The sequence below is a fragment of the Neopsephotus bourkii genome, unplaced genomic scaffold, assembly GCF_033783945.1.
Source record: "Neopsephotus bourkii isolate Nb327-2 ecotype Australia unplaced genomic scaffold, CSIRO-AGI_Nbou_v1 NB_1154, whole genome shotgun sequence".
NCBI classification, from domain to species: domain Eukaryota; kingdom Metazoa; phylum Chordata; class Aves; order Psittaciformes; family Psittacidae; genus Neopsephotus; species Neopsephotus bourkii.
The window spans coordinates 4,157,421-4,185,400 of record NW_026901640.1 but is presented as its reverse complement, the minus strand read 5'-3'; the positions used below and the strand labels follow the sequence as shown (position 1 = coordinate 4,185,400).

General features: G+C 46.3%; 2 protein-coding genes across 5 annotated transcripts in view; one reads left to right on the top strand and one right to left on the bottom strand.

The window, feature by feature from the left end:
- Positions 1-100: 100 nt before the first annotated feature.
- Positions 101-4,193, bottom strand: TLCD3A (TLC domain containing 3A). Its single transcript, XM_061363608.1, has 5 exons — positions 4,002-4,193; positions 3,413-3,496; positions 1,180-1,393; positions 902-997; positions 101-456 (listed from the first exon to the last, which is right to left on the bottom strand). The coding sequence occupies exons 1-5, from the start codon at positions 4,121-4,123 to the stop codon at positions 187-189; spliced, it is 786 nt and encodes a 261-aa protein (XP_061219592.1). The 5' UTR covers positions 4,124-4,193; the 3' UTR covers positions 101-186.
- Positions 4,194-4,375: 182 nt separating this feature from the next.
- Positions 4,376-27,980, top strand: part of VPS53 (VPS53 subunit of GARP complex) — a 66,179-nt gene continuing 42,574 nt past the window's right edge. For 3 of the 4 annotated variants that reach the window (XM_061363602.1, XM_061363601.1, XM_061363599.1), the window contains exons 1-7: positions 4,376-4,511; positions 7,227-7,307; positions 8,357-8,406; positions 9,190-9,256; positions 23,811-23,897; positions 24,177-24,292; positions 25,430-25,549. In XM_061363602.1, the coding sequence (XP_061219586.1) occupies positions 4,398-4,511; positions 7,227-7,307; positions 8,357-8,406; positions 9,190-9,256; positions 23,811-23,897; positions 24,177-24,292; positions 25,430-25,549 (635 nt within the window). In that variant the 5' untranslated portion in view covers positions 4,376-4,397. Of the gene's footprint in view, positions 4,512-7,226; positions 7,308-8,356; positions 8,407-9,189; positions 9,257-15,367; positions 15,414-23,810; positions 23,898-24,176; positions 24,293-25,429; positions 25,550-27,980 lie in introns of those variants that run through there. The other variant, XM_061363603.1, reaches the window with a different exon arrangement.

Below are 27,980 nucleotides of genomic sequence, written 5' to 3'. Positions count from 1 at the left end.
AGGCTGGCTCCTACCCCGGCTCCCACAAGGCACTGGAGCAGTGTGGGAGGAAAGCCCTCCCAGGCTGGTGCTGCCTGACACAGGATGGTGTGAGGCTGCTCCCGCTGCTCTGCTCCCACCCTGGTCCCTGCAGTGAGGGTGGAAGAGCCGTGGGGAGCCGACCCTTTTCCAGCCCCACGCTGGCCGTTATCTGCTCTTGTCAGCAGGCGAGATGCCGTAGAGGCGGGCGGCCTTGCGACAGATGAGCCTGAACCAGTAGAGCTGGGGGGCAATGAGGGAGGCGTTGGCGATGTTGCAGTGCAGGGGGATGCGGAAAGGCACCATGTAAACAGGGATTCCCACCTCCCAGGCGTAGGCCGCGTACATGAAGGGGAAGAGGAGAATGCGGCAGAGGAAGAAGGTCACCAGGATGAGGATCCCGTTCACCTTGTGCAGGAGCGTGTCCTGCATTTTGAGCTGGGGAACAAAAAGGTGAATGCGGGGTGAGTGTTGGGCAGGCAGCACCCCATTGCTCCTTGGGCATGGGCTGTGCTGGGAGCATGGAAACGAGCACCCAGGAGGTGATGAGTGAGGGGGAGCGTCTTGGGAGGGAGGAGGGAAATGGGGTGGATGGGAATGGAGAATGGTAGACGGGAACAGGGTGCAGGAGGAGTTACAGGGTACAGACAGGAGGGGGCAGCACCAGGACACGGCACAGCCCCAGTTCGGGGATGCTACTGGGCATGCAGCTTACTGGGAGAAAGGGACATAGGAAGGGAATCTGATGGAAGGCAGCACTGGGGGGAGCTTGGGGTTACAGCTGTGGGGCTGCCTCCTCCCAGACCCCCAGCTCAGCTGCTCACAGGGCGGCTGTGGGCAGGGAAAGGGTATGAACTGCTGTGCCTAATCCCTCCTCACCCACCTGCATGAGGATTTTGCCCAGCGATACAAAAGGTGTGCTCAGCTCTGCCATGAAGATGCAGCCCACGAAGAAGTCCCCCAGCTCTCCCCTGAAGTGCTGCAAATAAAGCCAGCGGTGAGAACAGGGCTGGGAGCTAACACTGACCATCTCTAGCGGGTCATAGGCTTCTTTCTGACCATCAGAGATGCTTTGACAGTCACAATCTTGGTCACAAGCCCTTGCAGCCACACGGGGCTCCTCAGAGGCTGGGTTTCAGTGCAGCCATGCCCAGCCCTTACCTGTGAGATGGGGGTGAGCACGATGAGGATGAAGAGGTGGTGGGTCACCATCAGCCGCTCCTGCAGCAGGAAGCTCCACACGCTGGCCAGCGAGTGCTTCTTCTCCACGATTCCCCTGTCCAGGCTCTTGTGCCAGTGGCAGAGGTACATGACATAAATGTCATAGGTCATGTAGGGAACAAGGACCCAGATGTACTCCACGGCCAGCCAGTGCCTAGGGGAGGAGCAGCACACACACAGTCATCACAACGGCCCTGAGAACCTCACGATGCTTTAGAAGGTGGAAGGGAGGCTTTGGGTCTGAAATGGAAGCGTCAGATTTTGAAGCTGAAGTAAGCTGAAAGGGGGTGAATTTTAACTGGATTTGGCTCAGCAGGTGCAGACTGTTCCAGAGAAAAGGTACCTGGTACGAGTGGAGGACACCTCCCTGTGCCAGGCACCCAGCTCAGCCCAGCCCAGCACAAACACAGTGCTAATGGGAGGATCTTGATTAGCCCAACAGCAGGTGTTTGCTGTGCAGGGCACAGCACCGCTCAGGATCCAGCACTAATCTGACCCCTCGCAGCAGGTAATCTTCTTCCCTCAGCCCTGGGACACCAAAGGTGGTGCTTGGTAGGGCGGAAAACCCCAAGTCTGGGTCCTTCCTGCCTGCCACAGTGCTTCGGCTGGCTGCCTGACCCAGGGAGTGCTCGGGAAGCACCCGGAGACCTCAGAGTCAATTAGGGATGCCTGGCCTGGACCTTGGAGAATGAGCTGCAAATATCCAATATAGGCAATAAACCCCTACGAGGCGTTTTGTCTGTTGGGAAATAACTACAGGCAGCTGCCTGTTCCCAACGCACGTTGGAATCCCGGTTGCACAATCCCGGCAGCAGCAAGCCCTGCTCTGCAGGACACCAGGCTCCTTAAACTGTCCTGTGTGAAATCACATTGATAAACCAATACAAAACCAACCCATCCTACACTGCTGCTCGAAGAAACGTAGCTCGGGGCTCAAGCAAATCTGCTTCTGCAGAGAAAAACTGGCACACGCGTTCCCGTTCCAGATAGAAAGATTTAAGTGATGTAAAGCAGGGAGGGGAAGTGACTATTGTGTTTGCAAAACTTGCCCAGGGCTTTGGAGGGCAATTATGGTGCCAGCAATATAATGATTGCCTGCCTGTGTAAATAAATTGGCAAATTTTACTGCAACCTTTGTGATGCTTCCCGGCTCTCTGGTCCACTGTCATTCACTGAGGCCTTCCCTGCTGAGTGCTGGGCTGTATTGCCTTCAGCTCCAAAGAAAATCTAGGTCTCTGACCACAGAGTGGTTGCATGGAGCTGCTGGCCTTGAGAACACTGGGTTCCAGGGAGGAGGAGGGCTGCCGGCAGTGCCTGTGACAGTGTGGGTCTGGGATTCATCATCTGCCCTATCTGTACAGCAGAGATTTGATTTTAGAGTCAAATGATAACTAATTAGACTGCACCGGGTTATCAGGATGGAGCAATTGGGATACATCTCACTCTCTAGAGCAAGGGAGGACATTTCACATCTGTGTATTAAGGGCAAGTCTGTGATGACCAAGACAGCAACCTACCCTGAGAATCGCCCTAAAATCCAGGGTGTGATGGTCAAACGCCACCTTAATGTAATTATATTCTGCCTTCCTACAATTTTCTCTGCTATCCTGATAATTGCTCTGTTTTTAAGTCTTCTGACCCAGATTGCACTATCGCTCCTGCTGAGAGCCACTTCTGGGGCAGATTATCTCCGAGCATTGAGGACAAGGCAATGTGCTTTTTCTTCAGAGCTGGCTCTGTACTGATTTTCTCATTTCTGGACTCCTTCAGAATCCATTTGGCACGGAGAAGGCGATGAACCTCTACAGTCAGTTCTCACTAGGTCTGTTGCACTCGTTAGCCCTTTCCCCTTCCAGCAAGGAGACTCCCAGCCCCTTCAGAAGTGATGATGTCTTTATTTATGGCTCATATATGAGCCTGTGTTACAGCCCATCCTCAGGAGCAGAACCTCCATGCAGGCAGAGCAGCCTCAGGGCTGAGCTCAGGGCACAAGCATGTGCTTTTTGGGGGGTGTATGGCCAGTACATTGCCCAACCCTTCACCCGAAGCAGAAGAAACAGGAACATGAAACTAGTTTCCCTCTTCCCTTTGTACATGCAAGCCCTTGGCATAAAACACTCCAGCTGCAAGCCGGGCGGGCACAGCCTGCTCCTCCCGGGACAGCAAGGGTTACCTGTCATACACCACATCCTTGCAGTTACGGACAACCGTGATCCCTGACACTGTGGCCATCGTGGCTTGGACCATCGACACCAACCTGAAACGCAGAGAGCAGGAACAGCTCACCCCGAACGTCTCCCGGCAGGGCCGAGGAGCCGCGGCGGCCCCGGTTGCACCGGGTTTGCTCCTGGCACTCGACGCCTACTCGGTGCACGCCCCGAACGCCTTGTCACGGCTCTGCCCCGCGCCCAGCGGAGAGGGACGCGGCTGTGCCAGGCCCCGACACCGCGGCACGGCGGGAAGGGGGTGTCCGGGGCCCGTCCCTGCCACCTCCGAGCCTCAGCGGGTGCAGAGGGAGAGCTGCACCCGAGCATCCCCGCATCGCCAAGGGGAGCCCGCGGGGTCCCTGCTCCCCTCGCAGTGTCCGGCCTCGGGGCTACCGGGGGCCGGAGCATCCCCAGGGACAGCTCCCAGCGCCAGGGCTCGGTGCTCTTGGCCCGCCCGGATCGCTCCGGTCCCGACCCCTGGTCCCTCTCCGCCGCGATGTGTAACGGTGGCAGCCCGACGCGATCCGCGCCTCCTCCCGCCGATCCCGCCAGTACCTGCCGCTGAGGAGGATGCGGTCCTTGAGGCTCCATCCCGGGGCGGCCCAGCGCAGCAACCGGATGCAGAGGACGAATAGCCCCGGGAAGAAGGCGGAGGCGAGGGCCAGCGTCCGCCACATGAGGATGACCACCGCTGCTGGGCTGCCCCCGCCGCCGCTTGTCAACAGCGGGACGGGCGGCGGGAGGGTCTCGCTCGGCTCCTCTCGGCCCCACTCGGCTCCGCTCGGGAGGGACCGGCCCCGCCGCTGCCGCCCCCGCCGGGACGCGCCCCGCACCGCTGGGCGGCAGGCCCCGCCCCGCCCAATGGAAACCACGCCCACACCGCGTTCCCGCCCCTATCAAGCCACGCCCCCGGCTGCGGTAGTGGAGGGGGTGTGTCCTCCGGCTCCCGCCATGCCGTGCGGCCCGGAAGTGGCGGCCGCCATGGAGGAGGACGAGCTGGAGCTGGCGGCCGGGCTGGAGACGGCGCTGGAGCTGGCTCCTGCCGTGCAGGCCGCCATCGAGCAGGTGCGCCGGGACTGGGGGGTAGGGCTCGGCTCCTCCGGTGAGGCACCGGGTGTGCGTGCTTCCCGGTGCCCTCCCTCTGAGGGCCCCGGCGCGCTCTGCCGGTTCCTGGGCCCACACGGGGCCGGTGGCCAGGGTGGTGCTGAGGGGTTGTCAGCGGTCTCCGCAGCACCCTGCGGCGGCCCTCAGCGCGGTAGAGCTCATCTAATTGCTACCCCATCGGGGTGTTGCCCGCTCTGGGCTGGCCGTGCCTGTCCTGTCTGCCGAGTACTGGGTGTGTAAAGTGTCTTAATGGAGCTCAGTGCTTTGCGATTCGGCTGTGAGGGTGCTGAGGCGCTGGCACAGGGTGCCCAGAGAAGCTGTGGCTGCCCCATCCCTGGCAGTGCTCAAGGCCAGGTTGGACACAGGGGCTTGGAGCAAGCTGCTCTAGTGGAAGGTGTCCCTGCCCGTGGCAGGGGGTTGGAACTGCATGATCTTAAGGTCCTTTTTATCCCAAACCATCGTATGATTCTGTGAAGTCAGGATAATCTAAATGGCTTGGTTTGACTTCTGTGGTTGGTATGTTCTAGCCCATGTCCTCCAGTGCTCCCTGAGACCCTTTGTGGCACTTGAAGTCCCCAAGAACCTGGGGTAAAGTCATGTATCTGTTGGAATCTGTGACTGAGCTTGAACTGTTTTCAGCCAACCCTTTCATCTGAAGAGCTCTTCCACGTAGTAGAAGTCTGTGGGCAGCAGTAGCTGTGTCTCAAAGCATCACTTGAGTTTTCAGTTTCTTTGGTATTGCGGCTGGTGGATCACTTTTGGTGGCTCTCCTCAAAGAACTGGGGCAGACCATGGCATCTGGAGTGAGCCCAGCGCTAGCAGGTGAGGAGGGCAGCACGGTTTTTCTTTGGGTGCTGTGCCAGCTTTGGAGTATTGTTGCTTCAAAGAGACACCCCACATACTCTTATCTTTGCATGGGGAAAATCAGCGAGTTTATCATTGGCATTGAGTAATTTTTTGCTGAAACTTTAAAGAATTGCTAAGTTAAATGCCAGCTTCTAAAGTAGACCTGGAACTTGTCCAGAAGAACCCTCTGTGCTTGACAGAACCTGAGTGTTTGAAAGCCTCCTGTGATTTCTGACATTAGGCAACCAAGGAAGGTTACCTAATGATATTTTAATGAAGCACAAAATGTTTCTTTGGTGTAAACCATCTCTTTTAGAGACAGTCTTGACTTGAGTTTTCAAGCAGTGGAGAATCCACCAAGTCCCTGGCTGAATTATTTTACCAGGCAGCAGGGGCTGTTGGCAGATACATCCTGAGCTAGGGTAGGTGTTGAGGATGCTGCTGCCTCCTGCCTTCCATCACTTCCTCACTGGCACTTCCTAACCCAGTAATCTTCTTGTTCCTTTGTATTTCTTAATCAGCTTTGGGCAGAAACCACCAGGTTCTGGTGAAATGAGAACTGGCTCAGCTGACTCCTGCCTGAAGTGAGGCAGGGAGCACATGTGGTGCTCCGCCAAATGTGAAGTGGTCATTTCTGGTTGATGGGCTGTGACAAAACCAAAGGAGTAGCAACCTCTTCAGCTGGTACAGCTGCTTGCAGCACTGATCTGTATCTGCAGTTGGAGTAAGGCTCCTGACAAGCCTCTATCTTCCATCCCACCCCTTGCTTCTGCTGCTTGTGGAGATTTGGGATTTACTGAATCTGCAGGAACTGTGAGCCCAGAGCAGGACAGGCTGGTTGTGATGCTGCAGCTGTGCTGTGAGGATGGCCTGATGTCAGAGCACATTTCTCAGGCACCACCTTATGCTGCCTGCTTCTCCTTGGCCACAGGAGTAGCTTTGGGAAAGCTGCTGAAGAGGTCTGGTTCATGGAAATGGTGTCACAAAACCGCTGCTTTTAAGCTGCAAAATGTGTAAAACAGCAAAAATGCTGTGTGTGCTCAGGTCCTGCAGGTTTCTGTGAAGGCTTTTGATGACCAGGGTGATGTGTAGGGATGAGCTGTGCATTTGCTAGGCAGGGTTTTGACCACGGAGCACGGAGCTGATGGCTGTGTGAATATGAATATGGAAGGAGTATATTAGCAGAGAAAGGGGAAGCATCATGTAGTCTGTGGGGATGAAGAGCAAAGCTTGACAGTTGCCTTTGTATTGTTTGAGCTACTTCTGAGGAGAGATGAGATCTGTTGTATTGCAGCTCTCTTTCCCCTTTCCTGTGGGTAGGAATAATCATTCAGCAGTTTCTGTTTCTCTCCCTCTTTTTCATGTGGAAGTGGCAAACCCAAGCCTCCAGAGAACTTGTACAACCATTTCTCAGTTCATCATGATCCCTTTTACATGGCTGTGAACAGCAAATCCTCTTCTCTCACCACAGGGCCTTGGAAAGATCAGGGCAATGCCACAGCACAGGGGGTCATTTCCAGATACATCAGAATGGTTTGGGATGGATAATTAATGGTTTGTCTATGTCAGGAATTCCGTGTAAGTGATTGCTTGATACATCTGGGGCTGTATGTGGAAGCATGCATGTATGTTATTGGCTGATATCCACAGGAATGTGGCTGCTTTACTCCTGGGCAGAGGCCTGACCTCTCTCTGTGCACATTTGTTAGAACAATGCAGTGAAACAATCAGAAGTGGGTGCTGAAGTAACTAAAAGTAGTAGATACTGTGTAAAGTTAGAGAAATTAACAGTGATGTGTTGATTGTATTTGTTTTCTTCTCTCTCTTCAGGTATTTCCCAGCCAAGATCCACTGGACAGAGCAGATTTCAATGCTGTGGAGTATATTAATACTGTCTTTCCCACTGAGCAAGTAAGTAGTGCTCACAGCACAGCCTTCTCTATGAGGGGTAACCTGATAGTAAGCGACTGAAGGCATGTTGAAACCTGTACCCAAGCCTTTTATTTTAAACAGGAGCACAAGTAGTAAGACTATAAGAATAATCGCTTCTTAGATTCACATCTCATGATGTTCACTGGCATTATGTAGTCCCTTTCCACCCAAAGTGCTTACTGCATTAAAACTCCTGATCTGTAGAAATAAATTCATTTTCTGTATAGAGTTTTCTTTTCCAGTAAATGTCATGACTTACTGCGTCTTAATCAGTGGTGAATCCTCACGGGTTTCAGCCAAATCAGGCAGGTGTTGCCTTGAAGTATCACTGGAGAGTAACTCATGTTTGAGAGCTATTGTTTCTTTTGAGATTTAAGGAATGAGATTGCCATGGGCTCATATCCATACTTTATCTTACCCAGATCAGCCTCAGGGGCAGTTTTGGACTAATCAGCCCCAATATTTATCATGTTTAAGATCCTCTGCAGCACCGACTGGTTTGGCTTTGAGCTGTTTCTATTTAGTTTGCTGATGGTGCTGGCTTGGCTTTTTCCTTTTGCTAGTAGTGGTGAAGAGCTGTTTCCCCTGCAGTACCCCCACTACAGCTCCAGCAGCAGCCAGGCCTCCTCCAGCACATGTACGGGCTCTGCAGCAGGGTCTCTGCCCAGGGAAGGCACAGGCTCTGTCCCCGTTGCCCACTGGAGGTCACCATCACCACTGCGTTTCTGGAGCAGCTGCTGACAAGGCAGGGCTCGGGGCACCTTGCTTGCTCAGGGCTGGGTGGGAAGCAGGGAGCCTTTGGGACCTGGAGGGCTGCACCTTGGCCTGCCCTGGCTTTTGCCACTCTTCACGATGTGACCTGAGGGTTGCAGCTAAGTTGCCATGTGTCTCAGTGCCTCCATCTGTAAAACAAAGTAATTGCTCTTCTCTTTGTAAAGTGCCACTCAGTGAGAAAGCATGAGGTGTCACAGCTGATTTGTATCACAGTAAGAGGTTCCCCATTTCACTTCTCTTTTTTTTTCTTGTAGTCTTTGGCAAACATTGATGAAGTTGTGAACCAAATCAAGTTGAAAATAAGGTAAATGTTTCTCCATTTCATTGCATCTCAGGTGCTGAGTTGTCACTGAGGCTTTGTAAGTACAACCCTTGCACTGGAGCTGGGAGGAATTAATTTGCTGGAGAGAAACAAATAGGATCAGCCTCAAAGTGTAATAGTGGGACAGAGACAAGAGACAATTATTTATTATAATATTTTATATTTTGCCTCTATTATGTAATACCCTTCAGGTTATTTTAGCTGATGGGTTGCAAAGTAGAGCTTTGAAAAACAATGAAGTAAGAATCAACAGGTATCAAATTTTAGTACAGTTTAAAGGCTGACGGAACAAACTACCCAGAAGACTCATTTGCTCAGAATTTGTTTGTGAGATCAAACTAGCAATTGTAAAAACTTTCATTATGTATTACTTGTCCTGTAAGTACAAAATAAATGTAAGTATGCAGGAAATACTTAAATTCTCTGTGCAGTTTGACATTGCCAACTGGAAATGGTTGAGACAGCACTGTAATATGGGGAAAGCTGAAATGAAAACTGGCAAGAGAGGACTGACAGTATTGCTTAAAGGAAGAGAAATGGAAGAAGTCCTGATTAAATTAGGAAATGGATTCTTATTTTTATAACAGGAGGTTTAAATTCTGTAAGATAGTGATGTGCTATGGGGGTGGAGAGGGGAAGTGAGTTTACCATTGGTAGCATCAGCTTTTTTATGTTAAATCAATTCTGTAGCTCTCAAGGTTCCCACAGTTGTTGGGGTCAGGCACACAGAGAATGAGTTTGACGTGATAGATTCTTTTTTTCCAGGAGGTTGGATGACAGCATTCGAACTGTAGTGAGAGGACAGACCAACGTTGGACAGGATGGCAGGCAGGTACGTGCATCTCATCTCTGGTACGCCAAGGATTCTCATCTTGTGATGCTGAATTGAGGAATGGCACTGGCAGGCAGAAACCTGCTCTCGTCGTTAGGGAGGCATTTTTGCTGTCTCTTACACTGACTTTTTGAGCTGCTCACTGAACAACTGTTCTAATCTGTTTTTGATCACCCTCCAAAGAGAGGTGAATGAGAAATTGATTCAATAAAGCAAAAGCAGGAGGCTTGCAGTTATGGCACTCTGAAGCTAAAGATAAAATGAGCAGGATTAAGTAGGTACAAGTACATTTTGCTACTGAGTAAGGATCAATAAAAGGCTATTTAGCTTTTTAACTAGGCTGTTTGCTGAAGTATCCTGAGTTGGTAGTGACTAAGCCTGATTACTGTCTGCCAGTTCATCTCACATGTCCTGTTCAGCTTTTCGCTGTCTTTTGCTTGACAGATGTGTTTGCTTGGAGTAAAGTATTGAATAGCACCCCCGTGACTGCAGTGTTTGTTAATGCTAAGCCTGGACCACATGTTATCTGATCTTGAGTTATCATCCAGTGTGGCTGTTTTTCCTGTGTCTGTTCTGGTTTAGACTAGGAACATTAATGCCTTGAGTTGTCATCATGATGCTTTCTTCAGTGTCAACACTGACTCACCTTTCTAATACCAGATTTAATACTAGTTTACTGGCCTGGGGTAGTCAGGCACTCATCAGCATGGCTGGCTGTATTTTCCACTTCTTGCTGCAGTAACAGTTGATGCATATTCCTATCCTATGTCTGCTAGAGTCTGTGACCTTGAGTAAATTATGAATTATTATGAATTATTTAACTTGTCTATGCTTTCTTATTGCTTTTGGAAAAAAAAACGCAAGATGCATAGCTCTCCTGGCAAAACTAGTTTGATGGTTGCAAGGTTTCCTGAGTACTGCTGTTAAACTGGTGATGTGCTCGGGATGTGGCATACCTAGGAGTGATGCTGCCTGCAATCACGGTGCAGGAATTAGACAAGAAATCAAGTGGGGAGGCAATTACAGAAATTGAGGAGCAGTGCAAGACTCAGCGTTTGGGTATGATTGAAAGCTGGTGCTGTTGTAGCCTTTTGGGCTGTTCAAGGTGACAGATTCAAAGAAGACAACAAAAAAGTGGGATTAAGAAGAGCTGTGGGTGAGAATTGCCCCAAGTGCCTCACGACTTGCAGGTCCAAAGGATGATCATGGCGAGAGATGAACAAAAGCAGTTCCATGATCAGCTATGCTTGCAGGATAACAAAAGTGCCTCTGTGCTATGGAGATTTATTGAGCTTTGTTTAGAACTCTGTTTTATGTCTGTGCTTTCTCACCCTTTAATTCCCTTGAAGATCTCCAAAGCATGTAGAGACTTGGACACTATCCTGCTCTGAAGTACTGGGGAGGCAGATCTGTCTGTGCAGCCTTTCATTTAGTTTATTGTAAAGGAACCAATTAAACTCCTGTCCAAGTAAAAACTTTCAAACGTGTGTGTATGTGACATGTCTGTGCAGGGCATCTTACAAGTGGCCTGGAGCTGCAGTTAATCACAAATACTCCTGTATTTAACGGTGAATTTTCTTTTTTTCCTTCACTTTGCTACTTTGCAAGGTAGAAGCAGACTTTAAGGCAGGTGCCAGAGCTTGCAGTTGCATGTGCTAAGGCCAGACAGTCTCCCAGGAGCCTGGCAGTTGTTTCTTTAAGAGATCCTAACAAATACTAAAACTGTTCAAATATTGAAAGTGTTAGTTCTCTGGTAAGAAAAATTGTTTCAATCTGAAATGGTGAGAGCATTTCTGCGTTTCTAATCCAAGTCCACCATCTCATGCTTGTACGTGCATTCAGTATATCAGTTGTTAGAACCAAACTGTTACAGCGGCTAGACCTTGAAATTTAAAGCAGTAAAGGAGTATCAGCAAGCTTTGCATATTATCTGGTGGGAGGAACGGGCAGCAGAGGAGATCATCTTACAGTGCTGCGTAATGCTTGAATTGCATTTCAGATTGAGATGGAGTTTTGTGTTTGTCTCCCCAGAATCAGACAGAGGAAACCTAGAACAAACATTTGCTGTTCCTCTCACCCCCTGCACTACTTTCTCTGAGTTAGTGTATCCCATGTGCTAGCTGGAGGGAGTGAGCAGCCTTTTTCACATGACTACCCTGCTGATAACCCGATTGTGGGAGTGAAAAACCCTTGCTTCTCTGCTTCAGCTGCCTGTTCCTGTGCTGAAGAGTGCCTTTGTTTCACCAGGATATTCTCAGTGGAATCAAGGACACCTAGAAATGTTAATTTTTGTATAGAGAAATAGGCCTGGCTTCTCCCACTTGCAGAGGAAGGCTTTAATTTTCCAGTGTACAGTAAGAAACCGATTTGAAACAACTGAAAGCAACATGCCTCTAAGACAAGTGCTCTGCTAGGAAGGGAGTCAGTGCTACTGAAAGGGGCTTTTTTTTCCTTAATTTACCTTTTTTGGTAATAGTTTGTAGTTTGGTCCCACAATAAAATTAGGTTATTGCTTCTCTGATCTTATTAAATTTATATGAAATTTGTATCCTTGAAACTCGTATTACGCTGCGTGATTTGATTGATGCGTATACGTGGATAGATACTGTCATCCTGTGAACCCCTCCCCTGTGAAGCCCAACATGGAGATGATTGTTGCACTTTATCATAGTAACCACAACTGCAAACCACCCTTGATTAATAACGCCATCTGCAAAACATCTGCAAACTACCACTGATTAATAAAGAAACAGCTAGCAACCAGCTTTTGCAATAGGTTTGAAACAAAGCTTAACCCCAGCCACAGCAAAAGGATTAAGCTTCAGATGTCTTTTCCTATTCATAACACTTTCCTGCTATAAGAGGTGTCTATAGCCTGCAGTGCACAATAATTGCAGCAGCGTTGCTTTTGAAAAAGCCGTTCCTTTCTTTTGATTGACACACTGAGACTCGAGAGGAACGATGCAATCCATTGTGTCCTTGAAAGTGTGTGCTGTAAACAAAATACCTATGAACTCTGATGTTGTAGCTGCTTGAATTTTGGTGAGGGCTCAGAACCTTGGGCATTTATTGCAAGATTGGGGCTGGAAGGTGTTTTGCAAAAGCCTCTTTCCTTCAGTCATAATCTCTCCTGACAATTCATGATACAGACTGATCAGTGTTTGCCAGAATTGCCTGACTGCCTGGTATCTGAGCTGGAGGAGCTGTCCTTGTCTGGCAAGTAAGTAACAATTTGAATAAACATTCTTTCAATCTCTGACTTCCTTTCAAAGGAAACATAAACTGCAGATGCGGTGGTAGAAGAAATAAAAGTGCTTGTTTAAGTCAAAGCAAGCCAGGAGGGGGTTCCCTGCTGAGTCCTGGTGCTCTGTTGTCTGTGTTAGCTGTTCCCTGCCTGCCTCAGGTTTGAGTGGGGAGGCAGAGCTGCACACACAGGGGGCTGCGATCTCTGCTGCCCTTGCAGGCAAAGGGGTCACTTTGTGCCCAGAAGGTAGCTTTGACTTTCCTGTCTCCTGTCAGCCTTAACTGCCCACCAAGAGATTGGAACCAGGCAGGTTCTTAGAAGACAAACTAAGGATATTTAGTCTTTGACACTTGCTTTCTCTTTGAGGAAGTGCTCATTTCCTAACAGCCCAGTCAAGCAGCTTTCCCTCTTGTGCAGAAGAGACGTGCTTTAGTGAGCCTTGTTGGGAGCTGCACCATCACGGCCGTCCAGGAGAGGGGAGCCCAGTCTTAGTTTTGAGACCAGGATAGCGTTTTGCTGGTAACTGATGGTGAGGGAGCGCTGCCAGTGGAGATGTCTGAATAGTGATGCATGCTATTTTCCCAGTTACTGCAATCTGAATCCCAGCTGGACCCAGTGGGAATATGTAGTGTGCAACTATGGAAATGTGCTCTCCATGCTCCTTAAGGATAGCAGGTTCAAAATCCTAATTGCAGATCCAGCCACTGTATTTGCTGTGATCCAAGTCTCCTGTCCCATCTGGCTAGTAGTGTGGCAGCACTGGGGATAACACTTCTGTGCTCCACCTGGGTGTTGAGATGATCGAGCAGGTCTTCGCAGTAAATTGTAGGTGTGAGAAGGATGGAAAAGTAGGGTTTCTTTTACAGTCAGTCCTTAACTTTTAAACTGTTTCCCAAGTAGTCTTGATCACATACACATGTTTGTATAAAATAGTATCTAGGTGTCTGAAAAAGCAGATTCTAAATCTAAAAATAAAGTCATTCAAATAGATGTGGCCCCCAAAGAGTTATTTAAGCAGCTCTAAAGGCAGGAATGCTCCTTCTCCACAAAGCCTAATGTTTCCCAGTTCAAAGCATCTGCCTTTTTGAAATTTTGCCCTAGAATTTCCTCCAACTGCAGAAGCCTTAAAATAGTCTGGCTCGTTTGGCTTCCCCTTCCTGGTGCAGTATTTCAGTGGAATCTGTAGACAATACCATGAACCTCAGAAATTGTCTCACTAATGAGCCTTTTATGGGAGGAAACAACAGCCGTGGGTGGAACATTCCTCAGCAGGGCGTAACAAAATTTTCCTTGGGACTCCCAGACTTGGGCTATTTCGGATGCTTTGGGAGAGGCTGGGAATGCAGGAGCTGCTGTGCTTCAGTGGTAACAATACACAGTTCAGGCTGTGCCTGCAGTTTCTGGGGAGCCAGTGCTATCTGATTTTTCCCCTCTGCAGGGTTTTTCTCTGAGCTGCTGCTGAACTGGAGTCTGGGCTGACCTTGCTACAGGCTGCAGTCCACTGGTGCCATGATTTCCTCTCTGCCCTGGGGTGTAGTATAAAAAGTTCCCATAGATTTTTTTCCACTGAGCATTTAACACACTCTGCACGGTTTTATTTGTCACTCCTCCGTTGCGTTTGCTGCTAAAGCTTCTGCATCAACTGGCTGTAATTTTTCTGACAGTTGCTGACATGTCTTTACTGGTTGGTTGGCTGAAGCTGCTTCACTGATCACAGAATCATTTGTCCTTGTAATAAAGTAGCCTCTGCCTTTGCAGTCGAGTTTAACCCTTGACAGTATTAATGCAACCAGGATGGGGGTGCCTGGGTCAGTAAAGGTGAGGCAGCTTCATATGAAATCCATTTCAGAAAGAATGGAGAATTCCAGGGCAATCCCAAGATCCTTAATGGATTTGTGGGTTTATAGTTTGAGTCTAAAAAAAATAATAAATACATTCTCTCTGCTCCATTTCTCACTTCCTGCCCTGTAGGAAATAATAAAGTAATAAAAAAAAAAAGTAATAAACATAAAAGTGAAGTAAGAATAAATAAAGTGATAAACACATAAAGTAAATGACAGAAATTAAATGAGTAAAGGCTGTGTTTTAAAGAAAAGCTTGGCTTATTGCTTAGTGTCTCCTATTGTATGCAGGTCTGGCTCAATTAGTGGTAGAACAAAGTTAAGCATTAACTGGAAGAGAAAATGGATTTGTTCTGGGCTGGGAAGAGCCTTGCATGTTTCTTATGGCTGAAGATGCTGGTTGGTAACTCGGATTGCTTTGGTTGGCTCCTCCTTCTTTGCTTTGCTCCGTGAGAACAGTAGTATTTTTATTTCATAACTACAGCAGTACAAGCAGAGAGATGGCAGCTGCTGTGGTTAAAGAATACAGATATATTCTTGCTGTCCAGCCTGAGCCCAGCACAGCAACAGACAGTTCTATTAGCCATCCCATCCTTTGGAAACCAATGCTGTCCTTTCTGGTGGCATGTAAAAACAAACATCTCAGCTCTGCAGCTGTGGGGAGGCTCAGACTGCCTGCCCTGCCCTGTGTGTGCCGCCCTGTCTGGCAGTGGTTAAGCCTCTGGAAGGAGGAGGATGTGTCTGGCATAGAAAAATGCCTACAAGTTACTGGGTTTGACAGGTTATTCATAGATGGAAGTACGTGAAATACTTTTTTTTTGTTTCCCTTTAAGTAGAGATCAGGAAACACTTTGCAGAATCAATATAGGGAGGAAGAACAAGATGAAGATAGTGAGCAGAAGAGAGGGATGCAGGTGCTGCATGTGGCAAACAGCCATAGGGGTATACCACTCCCATGCTGAAGGGATCATCATCACTACTGAAGTGCCTGTGTAGCCAGTGGTGTCCTGAGCTTCAGGACAGCTGGAGGATGGTGTCACTGGAGCCAGCAGCTTGTCCTCTCCCCAGTGCTGTGAGTGCTGGGTTGCAGCAGTGTCAGCCTGGAAGGCAGGGAGGTGATTCTGTGCACTGTTTGCATAAGCATGCTTCATTTGCAGCACTGTTGCTTCAGCCTCTCTTCTTACCTCCCCCTCTTTGTGTGGAGGTGGCTTTTTGGCTGCACGTTGCATTTCAAACTAAACAAAGGTAGTCAGGGATTTCAGATCTCCTACTGCAGGCACTTTAATTTCATTTTTATTATTTATTTAAGTGCATGCTTGCTTCCAGACATCATATTGCATGCTGCTTTCTTGGCTGCAGTGTCCAGGTTTGGCTCACAGGATTAGGTGTTGATGTGCCTCTGCTGCTGGGACAGCACTGCCTGAGCCTTAAAAGCATGAGCTAAAACACTGTAAGCTCTTAATATCTGGTTAAGCCTAAGTATATAAAATACTTGTGGGCTTTCTTGTGTCACAATCCCTGATGTAGGCACCACCTTTCAATTATATTCATTCTGTTTTGCATTGCTAAGTTTTATTTGCAGGGTTTTTTTGATGAATGGCTCATTATTCTGAAATATGAGCTGACTAGTGTTAGTTTTCAATTTGTTTTAAGATGGTGAATGGATGAGGGTCCAATATTGTCTTAAGCTGTGTAATTTTATATATTTAAAGAAAAAAAAAGTTATGCTGCAGATTCTGTAAGACTCCAGTTGAGTGATTAAAGCTCCATAATATTCTTTGTAACTAATGAATGATAAGTAGACGTTGAGCTGCCAAAATAAAAGTAAGTTTCAGTCATCTCCCTAATGAATTATGACAGTTGGGCAATGTCCTTCCCATCAGGAGACACTGGAAGCTTTTGCTAGCCTAGAACATGTTTATTGAAAAGGGTTTCAGGTAAACGGCATGCCAAGAAGAAATAGTGCTTTTTTATTATCATCCTGGCTACCAGCCACACGAACTGGCATCTGCAACTGTATGAAGAGGTCAGGCATAACTTTTGCCATCTCCTGCAAAGCCTGGTTCAAGGCAGAAGCAGGTCTGAGCTTGACCTTACCTTGTGCTTCTGTATGGAAAGGTGGTGGGTGCACTTTGTCACTGTCCTGCAGCCTGAGGCTGGAAACCAGGTCGTGTTTTGTGCTGGCAAGAGGCACACTTGCTTGCTGATGCCATTGAAGGCAGTGAAGCTGCAAAGTAAGGCAGGGCTGTTCCACAGCCAGTGCTGTTTGATTTTGATGCCAGAAAAGCAAGAAGCCCAGCCTGAAAATAGAAATCCTGACAACAGGCAGGAGATTCTGGTTTAGTGTGGGTCTTGGTTTTTTAACTTCCTTTCTCTTTTTTGTTGTTGTCTCGTATCTGCTGTGTATAAATGTTTATTCCAGCTGTGTTGCTTCAATGCTTATGGCAGGTGGACTGTCAGCATTTCCACTTAGAAATCCCTACTTGTGGGGTTCATGGCATAGTTGTCTATTCCCCCCACCTCTATTTTGCCTCTTAGCTCTCAATCTGAACATGAAGTCATCTTGCAAAGTCTGATTCAACTTGAGTGGGTGCTAAACTTGCCCCCCCGTGGAAGTCAGGCATGTCTCTGATACAGCAAACATGACTGCAGTGCTGCCTGCAGGCAAATTAACTGGAATCCCTCAATCATTTACAGGCAAATTCAGTGTGCAGCACCTCGGATCAAACAAAACCAGGGGACTTGCAGGTGATCAGAGGAGCATGTGTGTGCCACTGCCTCAGCAGTGGAGGGCAGCCAGTTATTCCATGCTGGAGGAGAGGCCATAGGAGATGATGTGGGTCATGGGCACAGGGAGGTGCAGTCAGGGTGTGAACAGAAATGATGTGAAGGGCAGAGACTCACAGCTTTGAGCTTTGCTATTCTGAAATAATGAGGAGTGATAAAGGAAATAATAAATGTCTGCCCAGAGGAGTTTTTCCTGTGTGATAATGATGTTTAATGCATCGAGCTGGGTGTGGGGGAAGGCTGTTGCCCTTCACCTGCCAACCTACGTCTGTGTGATGAAGCTGTGGTAACCCACTGTGAGGTCTGTGATGAAGCTAAAGGCTTTGCTAGAGGGTTGTGTAACTCACACCATGAACGTTTAAATGGCCACGCCGTTCTGGTGCACATTAGCTGCATGACTGTAAAGCTACTCACCAGAACAAGACCACTAAAACCATTGTTACTTACAGCACATTACCAGCTTTCTTCATGGTGCAGGCATCAGTGTGGAGGGCTGGGCAATGCAATTAGAACTGACAGCTCAGTGTTGGACTGGTACAGTATGGGAGTTAAGCTGAAAGGTTTCGACCAACACAACCTGGAAATCACCTCTTGCTTCACCCCCTGTGTCCATCAGTGTTTGTGCAGCTGCTCAGAACATGGGGTTTGATTTTTAAGCTCTATTTGGAGGAATTAAGTGAAGGGGGAGTAGAAGCAATTTCAAGCTTGGTGAAGTGTTGGACATAACCTGCTTTGTTGATTTAAAGTGTCTTGTGCAGCCTTAGCGGTTAGGATTGAGCTGATGACACAAAACTGCCTTTTTCAGTGACAGTTGTTGTAGTTATGTAGTATTTGATCAACTCCTAGGGTAGTAATCTGCTAAAATCAAAACCAAGGGTGATGAGCCCTTCAGGTTTGTCTGCTCAGGGAAATGAGCTGGCATGGCTATGGTGCTCTGACAGACAAGCCCTGAGCTTCAGCTGCACGAGTTATCCCTAGCTGTAAAACTTCAGAGTTTTCTCCAAAATGGAATCAGACTGAGAATCAAAGCACATTTCCACCCTTTCTCAATCTGGAGGGGCTCATTTACATGAGGTTTTAGTGGCAGAAATTGTTAGGCTGGTCACCGTGTGCAGGGGTTTCTTTGAAATCTCTGCAGCTGAGGCTCCTTGGAGCATTGGGGATGGGAACTTATTTTTAGTCATGGTCTAGATTTTCATTGATCTGGGTTGTAAGCATGGCAGCAAATGAAAGGAGTATTAACGTTCTGTATTCAAGAGTAGGGACCCATCCAGGAACATGAAATTCCCAGCATCCTAACCACAGCCCAATTTGTAACATTAAAAATACATTTGGATGCTCTGAATTTGGCAGATGTGTCAAGTGTCTATAAAATACTTAGTAGAGGGCAGCTTTCTGATGTGAATAACATCCAATTGAAATACATATTGGCTAGGATCAAAGCTAGCACATTTCTAGCACAACACTAGTGAGCATATGGAAACCATCGAGGTATTTTAACAATTACTGAGGGGAATGGTGTTAATTCAGTTAGTCCCCAAGCTCAGGCTTTCCCAAGAAAGCAAACTTCCTCTGAAAATTTGCTTTTTCCCCAGTTCAGCAACATTTTGTAGTCACACATGGGCTTCTCAGTTCCTGTTTGTGTATTTCGTAGTATTCCAGTAGTTGCTTTCACAAGGTTCCTGATAGGATGAATGAAGAGGTATTTAGAAATCAACACGCTCTCTACTCACTGTAGCTTTATGGGAGCGATGTGACAGCTCCGTGCCTAGGCTGCACAGGGAAGGAGGATGCTTTGTGCATCTGCAGCAGAGACTGACTTGAATTCAATGAACTGGGTTGGTTTTTTTTTCCCTTGAATACTATTGCTAATGCTGCTTTTATGTGTGTTAATGCCAGTCTGGTACTGTAAGTCACTGGAAAATAACCTTCTGAATGATGCATTGCTTAAAAATCTAATGAATTAGATGTCCTCTTGTCTCACTTTGGGTTATTTTCTTTCCTCGTTTTGCTGCTTAGAAGATCTCATATGAAAAGGTGACACAACTGATGATGTGCAGACTGACCTTAGAAGTTGTTTGGGATAATGCCAAGTAAAGCTGTTTTTGAGTCAGCCTTTTTCATAGTGATTCATGGTTCAACTCTGCTCCCTGTTGTTTTATACTGGTGTGTTTGCACTCTTTTCCCGTTGCATCTCAAGGTGAAGAAGGTTGGAGAGCTATAACTGATCCATGTACTGTGTTCTTCCCTCCAGCTTTGGAGAGTTTGATGAAAAACTAGCTGAGTGTCTGCTCAGCTTACCTGGGGTCTGGCTGTGTGCTCTGGAGCTGGGTCTTCCAACTCTTGTATGTGGTTTCTCAGTCCTCTGTATTTCATCTCTGCTGTTAACACAAGAGCACGGGAACTTCCATTGCAAAAATACACATTGGCTGAGAAATGGGGATGGTCAAAAGTACATGATTCTATGATTCTATGTCTGTGGTTTTAAACTGGAAGATCCCCATGTGTGTCCCCTGCCAAGGATGGTACTTTGGGTCACTTCTCTGCTGCTGCTGGGGCTGTGCCTTCTCAGGTGCTACAAGTGGAGCTGTGCATTACCCCACCGTGACACCCCACTATGGCTGCGTCCCGCCTGCAGCCAGGGTGTGCTCCTGAACCCACAACTCCTGAAGCCTTCCAGGGCAGAGGATGAGACACACTATACCAGAGAAGGAGGAAAGTGATACATAACTGAAGCCTGGCTTGTCTGGAGTGCTCTTTCGAGTCTCTCACTCTGTTGCTGGTCCTGCCCTCTTTGCTAAATGTACTGTTGTCAGAGCAGCTGAGGTACCCCGGGGACAAACATGATGGGAAGAGCCTCAGACACCACTGACCGATGGCCCTGCCTCTCTCCAGCAGTCAAGCCCTACCCATGCCGTGTTTCTCAGCTGGTGCCTGGCGTTCAGGGACCTCAGAGGTTGCATAAAGTTTAATAAATAATGCTGGTGGGTTAATTGTAGCTTGCAGGCTCTTCTGTTGATTAGAGTCATATGGTGTTTTTCCAGTACATCGCAGCCTTAATTTCAACATTCTTGTTTCATATAACCACAACAGATTATCTTTTTGGTCTCCTTTATTTGTGGTCCTCTGCCCCTGAAATGAACTGCTATTATAGAGAAGGGAACACAATAGCTTCACGTTTGCATGTTTGGGGATGCGTACATTTACATGTTTCCCAGTTGTGCTGATGAGGAAACCAATAAATTAGTCATACAAGGTGAACCCTGCCTCAAGTGATCCCACAGATGCAAGACTACTGCATGTAAACCAGTTATGCTGGAGTAATAGCAGTTCCTGTTCTCTGGATACTGTTTTGGGTTTAGAATTGCTGTCCAAAATAAAACTGCTATTAATAAAACAATTACAAAAGCAGTAAGAAAATGCTGAATGGTTGTGGTTTCCCTTCTCTCCTTTTGCAGGTAAAAGGATAGTTGTTAGATATATCAATAAACTTCTGTATTACACCTTGAATAGTTAAACCTCTTTTCATATCCCAGCTTCTTACCCCTTAATAATGAAAACCATTTACTAACTGTGAGGTGTTTTCTTAAAACTGAAGTTTGTTTATCATTGGTTTTACTCTTTGCTTTAATCTGTCTTTACAGTTACCAGGAAGGTGAAGGCTTTTCTCCATCATTGATTAGTTTGCTGTATTTCCTTCCTCTACGTGCAATATTTTACTCTCAGGTGCTACAGTTGGAATGTTGCAGCCATAAGAAACCATAAGAACCATAAGAAAGTTTAATTGCAAGTTTTGTGCAAGAAGTAACACTTTTAATTTGGTTCTGAACTTCCCATCATCTCTTGTCTGATAGTTCTCTCTGGACTTAATAGATTTTCATGCGGTGTTACTTTCAGCAAATCTTACGGATGTTTGAAGAAGTATTTTCATCTGTAAATGTAAATGATATAGAAAACCAAGGATGTTGGTGAATTAGTGTTGTTCTGACCCAAATAAGGAATATGCAGATCTATTTTAGGAGAGCAGCTGAAGATTTATGTCTTAATGGCAAAGCAAATACTTGGAAGCAAGTTTTAGAAAGGAAACGAGTGTTTATGAGCAGTTGTGATTCACTGAAGTCTGTGAAGTTTGCTGAGGACTTCTGTGTGTGGTGTTTTTTCTTGAACAGTTATGGAAATGTCTGCCTCTCCAAGAGATGCAATACAGAACTTGAACAGAATGGCAGGGGCTGTTGGGTCTCTCCCTGCATCCCACCCATGTTGTTTTTCACAGCAGTAGGAGACCGCAGTTCTGTAATTCATCAGATGGGGGCAGAGTATGTTGTCTTGCTTGTGTTTTTCCAGAGTCTATAAGGAGGTAAAAGCCACAACTATCTGAGGATAAATTATGGGCAGTGATTTTGGAGAAGATTCCTATATTTATAGTAGGTGATATTCTGTCTCATGAGGAAAACAGATAAGACCATTTGTGGATAAGGGTTTCAATGCAAAACCTGTAAGACCTCAGGTGGAATTTCTCACTCATGGTATTGTTTACTCTGAACTTGGTTGCTGAAGGCTGTTGAGAACAAATGGCTTTGAGCTGTGTACTGATGCTTAAAGTAGCAACTCAAATACTCTCTTCTTGGAGAGCAGGTTAGAGATGCCACCCCAAGGAAAGGATTGTAGTGGATGGCTGGACGTCTTTAGTTTGCCTTCGCAGTCACGCTAAGGAGAGCAATTGGCTGAGCTTGCATCTGCAAAATTATCCCTAGGAGAGGGGAATGGGATCAGAGATGTATCTTAAGTGTATTGCTAATTGGAAATATGGGGTGGTCCTGCTGCATATCTACATGGCTCTGCTGTGCTGCATGAGTGTAGGACCTCCATAGTCTCCTTATAGCTGATCCTCCATACCTTGCTCCCAGTGGTTCTGCATGTGTGAGATCCTAACAAACGCCAGTCCCTGCAAGTCGGTTTGAGATAATCCAAAGTTTGAGTAAGTTTTGTGAGATTGCCTTGGCATTGCATGTGAAGGAGGATAGCATCTGGTTTTGGAGAATCTTTTTAATTGGCAGGATAAATCCTCATCTCTTCTTCTGGAGAGTTCAGCAGCTCTGCCTTCTCTGGAATCATACAGAGAAATTAGCATTTAACTTCAGTGCTGAAGCAAGGGGAAACAGCGCTTGGCTTCTGTGAGGAATTTCAGGTTGACTTTTTAATATATATATATATATATATATATACACACACACAGACCTATCCACATCTCAGAATATGCAGGATAGTTGCTGCTTGCTTAATAGCTCACTTGAGTAATGTGCTGCAGCTGTGGTCTGGGACTGAGTACAGAGACTATAGTGAAATATGTTGAAAGGAGCATTCTTTAGTTCTTTGGTTTGCACTTAATCCACATGCCTTTAAATGGAAGAGAAAACTTTATTCTAAAAGGTAGCTAGGCTGGAGCCAAATGGGAAGGTAGGTGGTGGTGTCCATTTCTGATTTAGTTGTCCCTGCAGCATGCTTGTGTGCTCACTTCCCTTAGTGAACATGCTATATGATAGCTGTGTGACACTAACAGATATAGTGTTAACTTTCACATGATTCAGAAGATATTTCGGAGGAGACTTCCCCCCCCCAGCTCTGGAAAATGAATTATAAAGCATATCCAACTTTTATACTTTTATTATAACGCAGCTATGTTCCAGCAAAAGCTCCTGGCAGATAGTTTGCTCATACATTTCCAAATGAAGATGTGTTAAATTTATTTGCTGAAGGAGCTTGTAGCTTGTGCTGTAACCTTGGTCATGGGACTGGATATAAAAACAGAGGGATAGAAGCCCACTGAACAGCGGGAAACAAAGTGGAGCTGGAGCTGGAAATGTTATCAGACCGGGAAGGCAAAATGTATTGAATTACTTCAGAAGTCAATTTTGGACATGTGATTGTGGACATGTGGCTTCACTCACTGAATCCACGTGTAGTTCACACTGGTTGTGTGAGGTCAGGATGCACCATGGTTGCATAAAGGGGACCATGTGCCCCAAGAAGCTGGTGATAAAACAGTACAAAACCCTAAGGCCAGGTTCATTTCACATGCTCAGTCCTCTTTACCCACTAATCCTGTGCCCACTCATTTGTGCCTAAAAAGAGTTCCTCCTGCGGGTGGGTGGGAGGCTTGAGCTGTCCACCCCAAAAGAATCAGCAAAATACGTTGTTTTCTAAGAGGATAATATCCTGCTGATTCAGTGAGGGATTTAGGCAAGCCCTCACTGTTCTGTGTGTAATATGTATTTTTTATTTAGAGCTAATGGTGAACGTGGTTTGTGGAGGTTTCATTTTCCTGCTGTAAATACATATTGATTGAGTACGTTCTACATTTCACCACACTTCGTGCATCGAAATTTATTGCAGTAACCTTAAACCTATTCACAGTTCTTATTACAGAGGTGATTTCCTAGAATTTCTCATTTAGATTTTGCCAGAGCATTATTATAAAATGGGTACCGAAGCACTGGTCCACTCAGGTTAAATATCCCGACACGGTACATTGATTTTTGATGTGCTGACAATGTTGTCTTTGTAAGAAAACTGCTTCCCTTCACTGCTCCAGCCCAGGGGCTGTAGGGAGCAATTGTGTATTTCTTAGAAGGTGAAAACTCAATGTAGTTTTCTTTCCACTCTAACCTTGTTTCTTTTCCAGGCCCTGGAAGAAGCCCAGAAAGCCATTCAGCAGCTCTTTGGGAAAATTAAGGATATTAAAGACAAAGCTGAAAAATCTGAACAAATGGTGAGCAGTAGTTCCTTCCTAACCTTGGAAAGGGAGCGGGGCACTGACTTTTGCTTCCAATTCTCCTTAAGGAGGGAACATTTTTGTCCCAGGCCCTTCTGACTGGGTGATAATTTGCTGCCAACCATGTGTTGAACCTGTGCCCTTGTTTGTAGGTTAGCCTGGTTGAAGAGCTAATGTGTCTGTAGTCCTGAAAAGAGGAGGGTACTTCTTATCTCCTTAAAATTTTGTTGCTGTGGCTTGATGCTTCACCAGACTCTTGTTTTTTTTATGCACTAGGTTAAAGAAATCACACGGGACATCAAGCAGTTAGATCATGCCAAGCGTCATCTGACCACCTCCATCACCACCCTCAACCACCTGCACATGCTGGCGGGGGGTGTGGATTCACTGGAGTAAGTATGTGAATTTTTAGTGGTACTTCGTTGCCACTGCTGAGTTCTTAAGTTTGGTGCAGTGCTCTAAATAGGTCTGTAGCAGCTGCTTGTTTTTCTGGAGGGAAGTTTGCTTAATAGGTTGCAGTCGTGATTTTTGCTGGCAGATCCTTTCTGTGTTGCTTCGAGTGACCTGCAAGCTGTGTTGCTGTATTTAATGGTTTGCAGCATCGATTGCTTGAATTGCTGTGTTGATCCTGGGTGATAAGGAATGAGTCTGGCTTCATTAAAGAGTAAGTCTGTGCAGTTAGATATCCTCATCAGGGATATGCTGTTCAGGGATCTGAGGGCATTTTTATCAGTTTTATGTCTTACACTGGAACGAGTTCTTTTTCAGGGAGGTCTACTGTAGTTCTGAGAATGAGTTTATAAAGCATCCTTACAGCTTGTACTCTCTATGAAGGGGGTTAGATGTTTCTAATAGTCCTCTGTGGGGTTTTTTTAATGTGCTTGAGGAGCACACAGGCTGGGGACATTCAGTCTTTCGCATGTTGCATGTGAAAGTTGGGAGACCCAGGCACAGCCTGTGCTTGGATTGTAGCAAATGAACCCTGGGTTCTTAAGTGTTCAGAATAAAGTTTTACTTAGGCTACTGGCTCCAGTGGAATCATCTTAAAGGATGAAATACAAATACATTTTATTTCTTTCCTGTCACTTCCCTGTGAAAGTTATTAGCAGAAAAGTCAAGGTTAACAGCTTTTCAGCATAATCATCCTCCTCCCTGTGAAGCTTTAGCTCACACTTTCTGTCTGGTGACGAATGGCTTAACTCGGGTCATTACAGTGAAATAACATTTACTGCCTCCGGACCCATACTGGGAAGCGGATGCATTCAGGAGTTTACATGTTCTTTGCCAAGCCTTGCTTTTGACATTTATGTTTTTGAGGCACTGTTAGATGTGTGCTGAATTGGTTTATTTTAGTATCAGTTAAGTGAAATTTTAATGCTGCATTGGAATGTTAATGAAGAGTTGTGTATTTTAGAAGGAGAAATGTCAGTAGGGACTGGCATGACCCAGTGGGGATGAGGTAACCTGTGGAATTACCACCCAGGATTTTCATCAAATCTGCCTTTGTAAATCTTTAATTTCCTCTACAGGGCTATGACCAGGAGAAGACAATATGGGGAAGTTGCCAACCTTCTCCAGGGTGTTGTGAATGTGTTAGAGCATTTCAACAAATACATGGGGATTCCTCAGATTCGACAGCTTTCTGAAAGGTAAAATGGTCAAACCCTGAGCACTTGCATGCTTGCTGGGAAGGGAGGTTAGAGAATGCATTAGGCAGAATCCGTGTGTCAGGGATGTAAAGTCTGGACATGGTCCTTAGAGCTTCTTTCAAGCCAAAACAAATAGGTTAAAATTGGACGCAATTTGCTCAACTCTTGAGCAGCCTATTCTGTTACATAATAGTAATTAGTACAGGTATAATTAGTGACAATTCTGTGTTTCTCATTGGCTGGCTTTTAACTTACTGAAGTAATCTGTGGGAGTGTAGATTGATATAGGTGATCTTCATGTGCAGGTGTTTGAACCCTTAGGTGATGCTTTCTCCTGCTTTCTTGACCTCAGTGATACAGTTCAGCAGCCTGGCATGAAGCAGAAATATATACATTAACATCATGGTGCCTGGGACTCTTTCTGCCCAGAAATGTGCTTTACTGGTATCAAATTGCTGTTAAGATGCACCTTTGCCTGATGCTTTAGGCAGGCAGGATTTCTTTTTGTGCATTGTCAAAACTCAGTTATTCTGGGCACCTTGAGTTTCTTCTGCCAAAATCTGCTCCCATTGCCCAGTTCTGTTGAGATTTGAGGCTTATAGCAAATCCTCCCAAAACTGCATGCAGTACACCTTGGCTGCTGAGTTTATGTAGTCTTGATTTTCTAATGTGCAGTCACACATTTACATTTGGTGAGTTTTGATGGAGCTCCAGCAGCAAATGCCCACAGTTCTCAGCAGTAGCCTGATCTCTGAGGGTCTTCGCTTCATTGGAAGGTGACAGATGGGTGTCAAGCAAATGAGGCCCTCTCTGTTCTAGGGGCCATTGCTGTCCCTGGCCAAAACCTACTCTTTCTGATTTACAGGAGGCTTTATTTCTCTTACATCACACACAGAATGTTTGCTTAACAGCCTGTAGTAGTGCTGAGCATATAGCTCAGAGGTGAAAATAGCCTTTTAACATTAGGGATGAACCTTCTTAATGATACAGCCATACCTGAGATCATGTGAGAGTTGCAAATGTATCACCACCATCCTCTTGATGCCTGAGGTGACTTTGCTCATTACAGAGGTACTTGAAGGAGCCTTCCAGGCACAGTAATTAATGGTTTTGGTAACTCCTCTTGCTAAGACAGCAGCTGGCTGCCTGTGCTGTTCAGTGATGGAAACAGTGGTTGAATGATTTGTTTGTAATATTTTCATCTGTTGGCCTTTCTTTATGGTATAGATACCTCTTCCAGAAACCCCAGATGGAATCCATGAGATGGAGCAACAGAAAAATTCACCCTAAGTCTAGAGAGAGAGAGATGGGGCCTTGTTTTAACAAAGCATTTGGCCATAAGCATTTGCTTAAATGAACATGACCATCAAGGAAATATAAACATACGTCAGGGCTTTCCTGAATTTAGGCTGTTGTCTATTCCAGCCTCATGCTCAGAAAGATAATTTGCTTCATTTTCTTCGAGTGGTAACACCCTTGGGCAGAAACCTGCTGTCATTGGCCGTTTTAAGACCAAATATAATTTAAGCCCCAGTCCAGAATTTTGGCTGGTTTTCTGATGGATGATTATTTAATACTTTTGTAGCTGCCGATAATTAGAGCAAACAGTTCAGGCTGCTGCTAGAAGGCGCAGTGGTTTCGAGTCACGCCAGAGAGACTGGCAAGGACATTGGGAGAAACTTCTTTTGTTTTATTCTCCCTTCAAGATAAGGATCTGAAAAGCTCAAGAAAGTCTGTTCCTCCTATTTTTAGAATTGCCTCGGCAGGGTTTTCCTTCCAGTGTTTACACAGGGAGAGTTGCACCATCTGGTAGCGATAGAAGCGGCTGCTTGTGGGGTGAAAGAAGAGCTACACTCAGGGTGTTGCTGGGTTCTCTTTACTGCTTTGACATCCAGGCAGCAAATCACTACAGGGAGGTCTATGGCACGGTAATATCTGCTTTGGAGTTTGACTACACGTGTATGTATTAGGGCCCAATTTGGAGTTGAGTTTTCACTCTCTTTTTGCTTGGGAAATACATTCGTGGTTCATGAAACATCAAAGGAAGTTTGCCTGGCTTCTTGCAGGGCTATTTTTAGACTGTGAAATTGCTGGGGTTTGATATCTCATGAATTTGGTTTAATGGTACAAATGAAGCCTCTGAGATGTTTGTGAAAGCAAGAAATGCGTTAGTAGATGTTGGCACAGACCTGTGACAGTAACCGAAGTCTATTATATACAATAAGTCATTATATACACTGTGAAATGAGCAGAGTCTGTTGCTTTCTTTAATAAAAGAGCCTCTCTTTCTTGTTGTGAATGCAGTGAAGCCAAATATGAATGGGAAACCATGGGAAGAAGTGCCTGCTCCAGGGGTGTTGGATGTGCTCTTTGTCATAGGGTATTCAATTGAGGTTCCTGCTTCTTGATGCTGTGAAAACTAATGATGTAT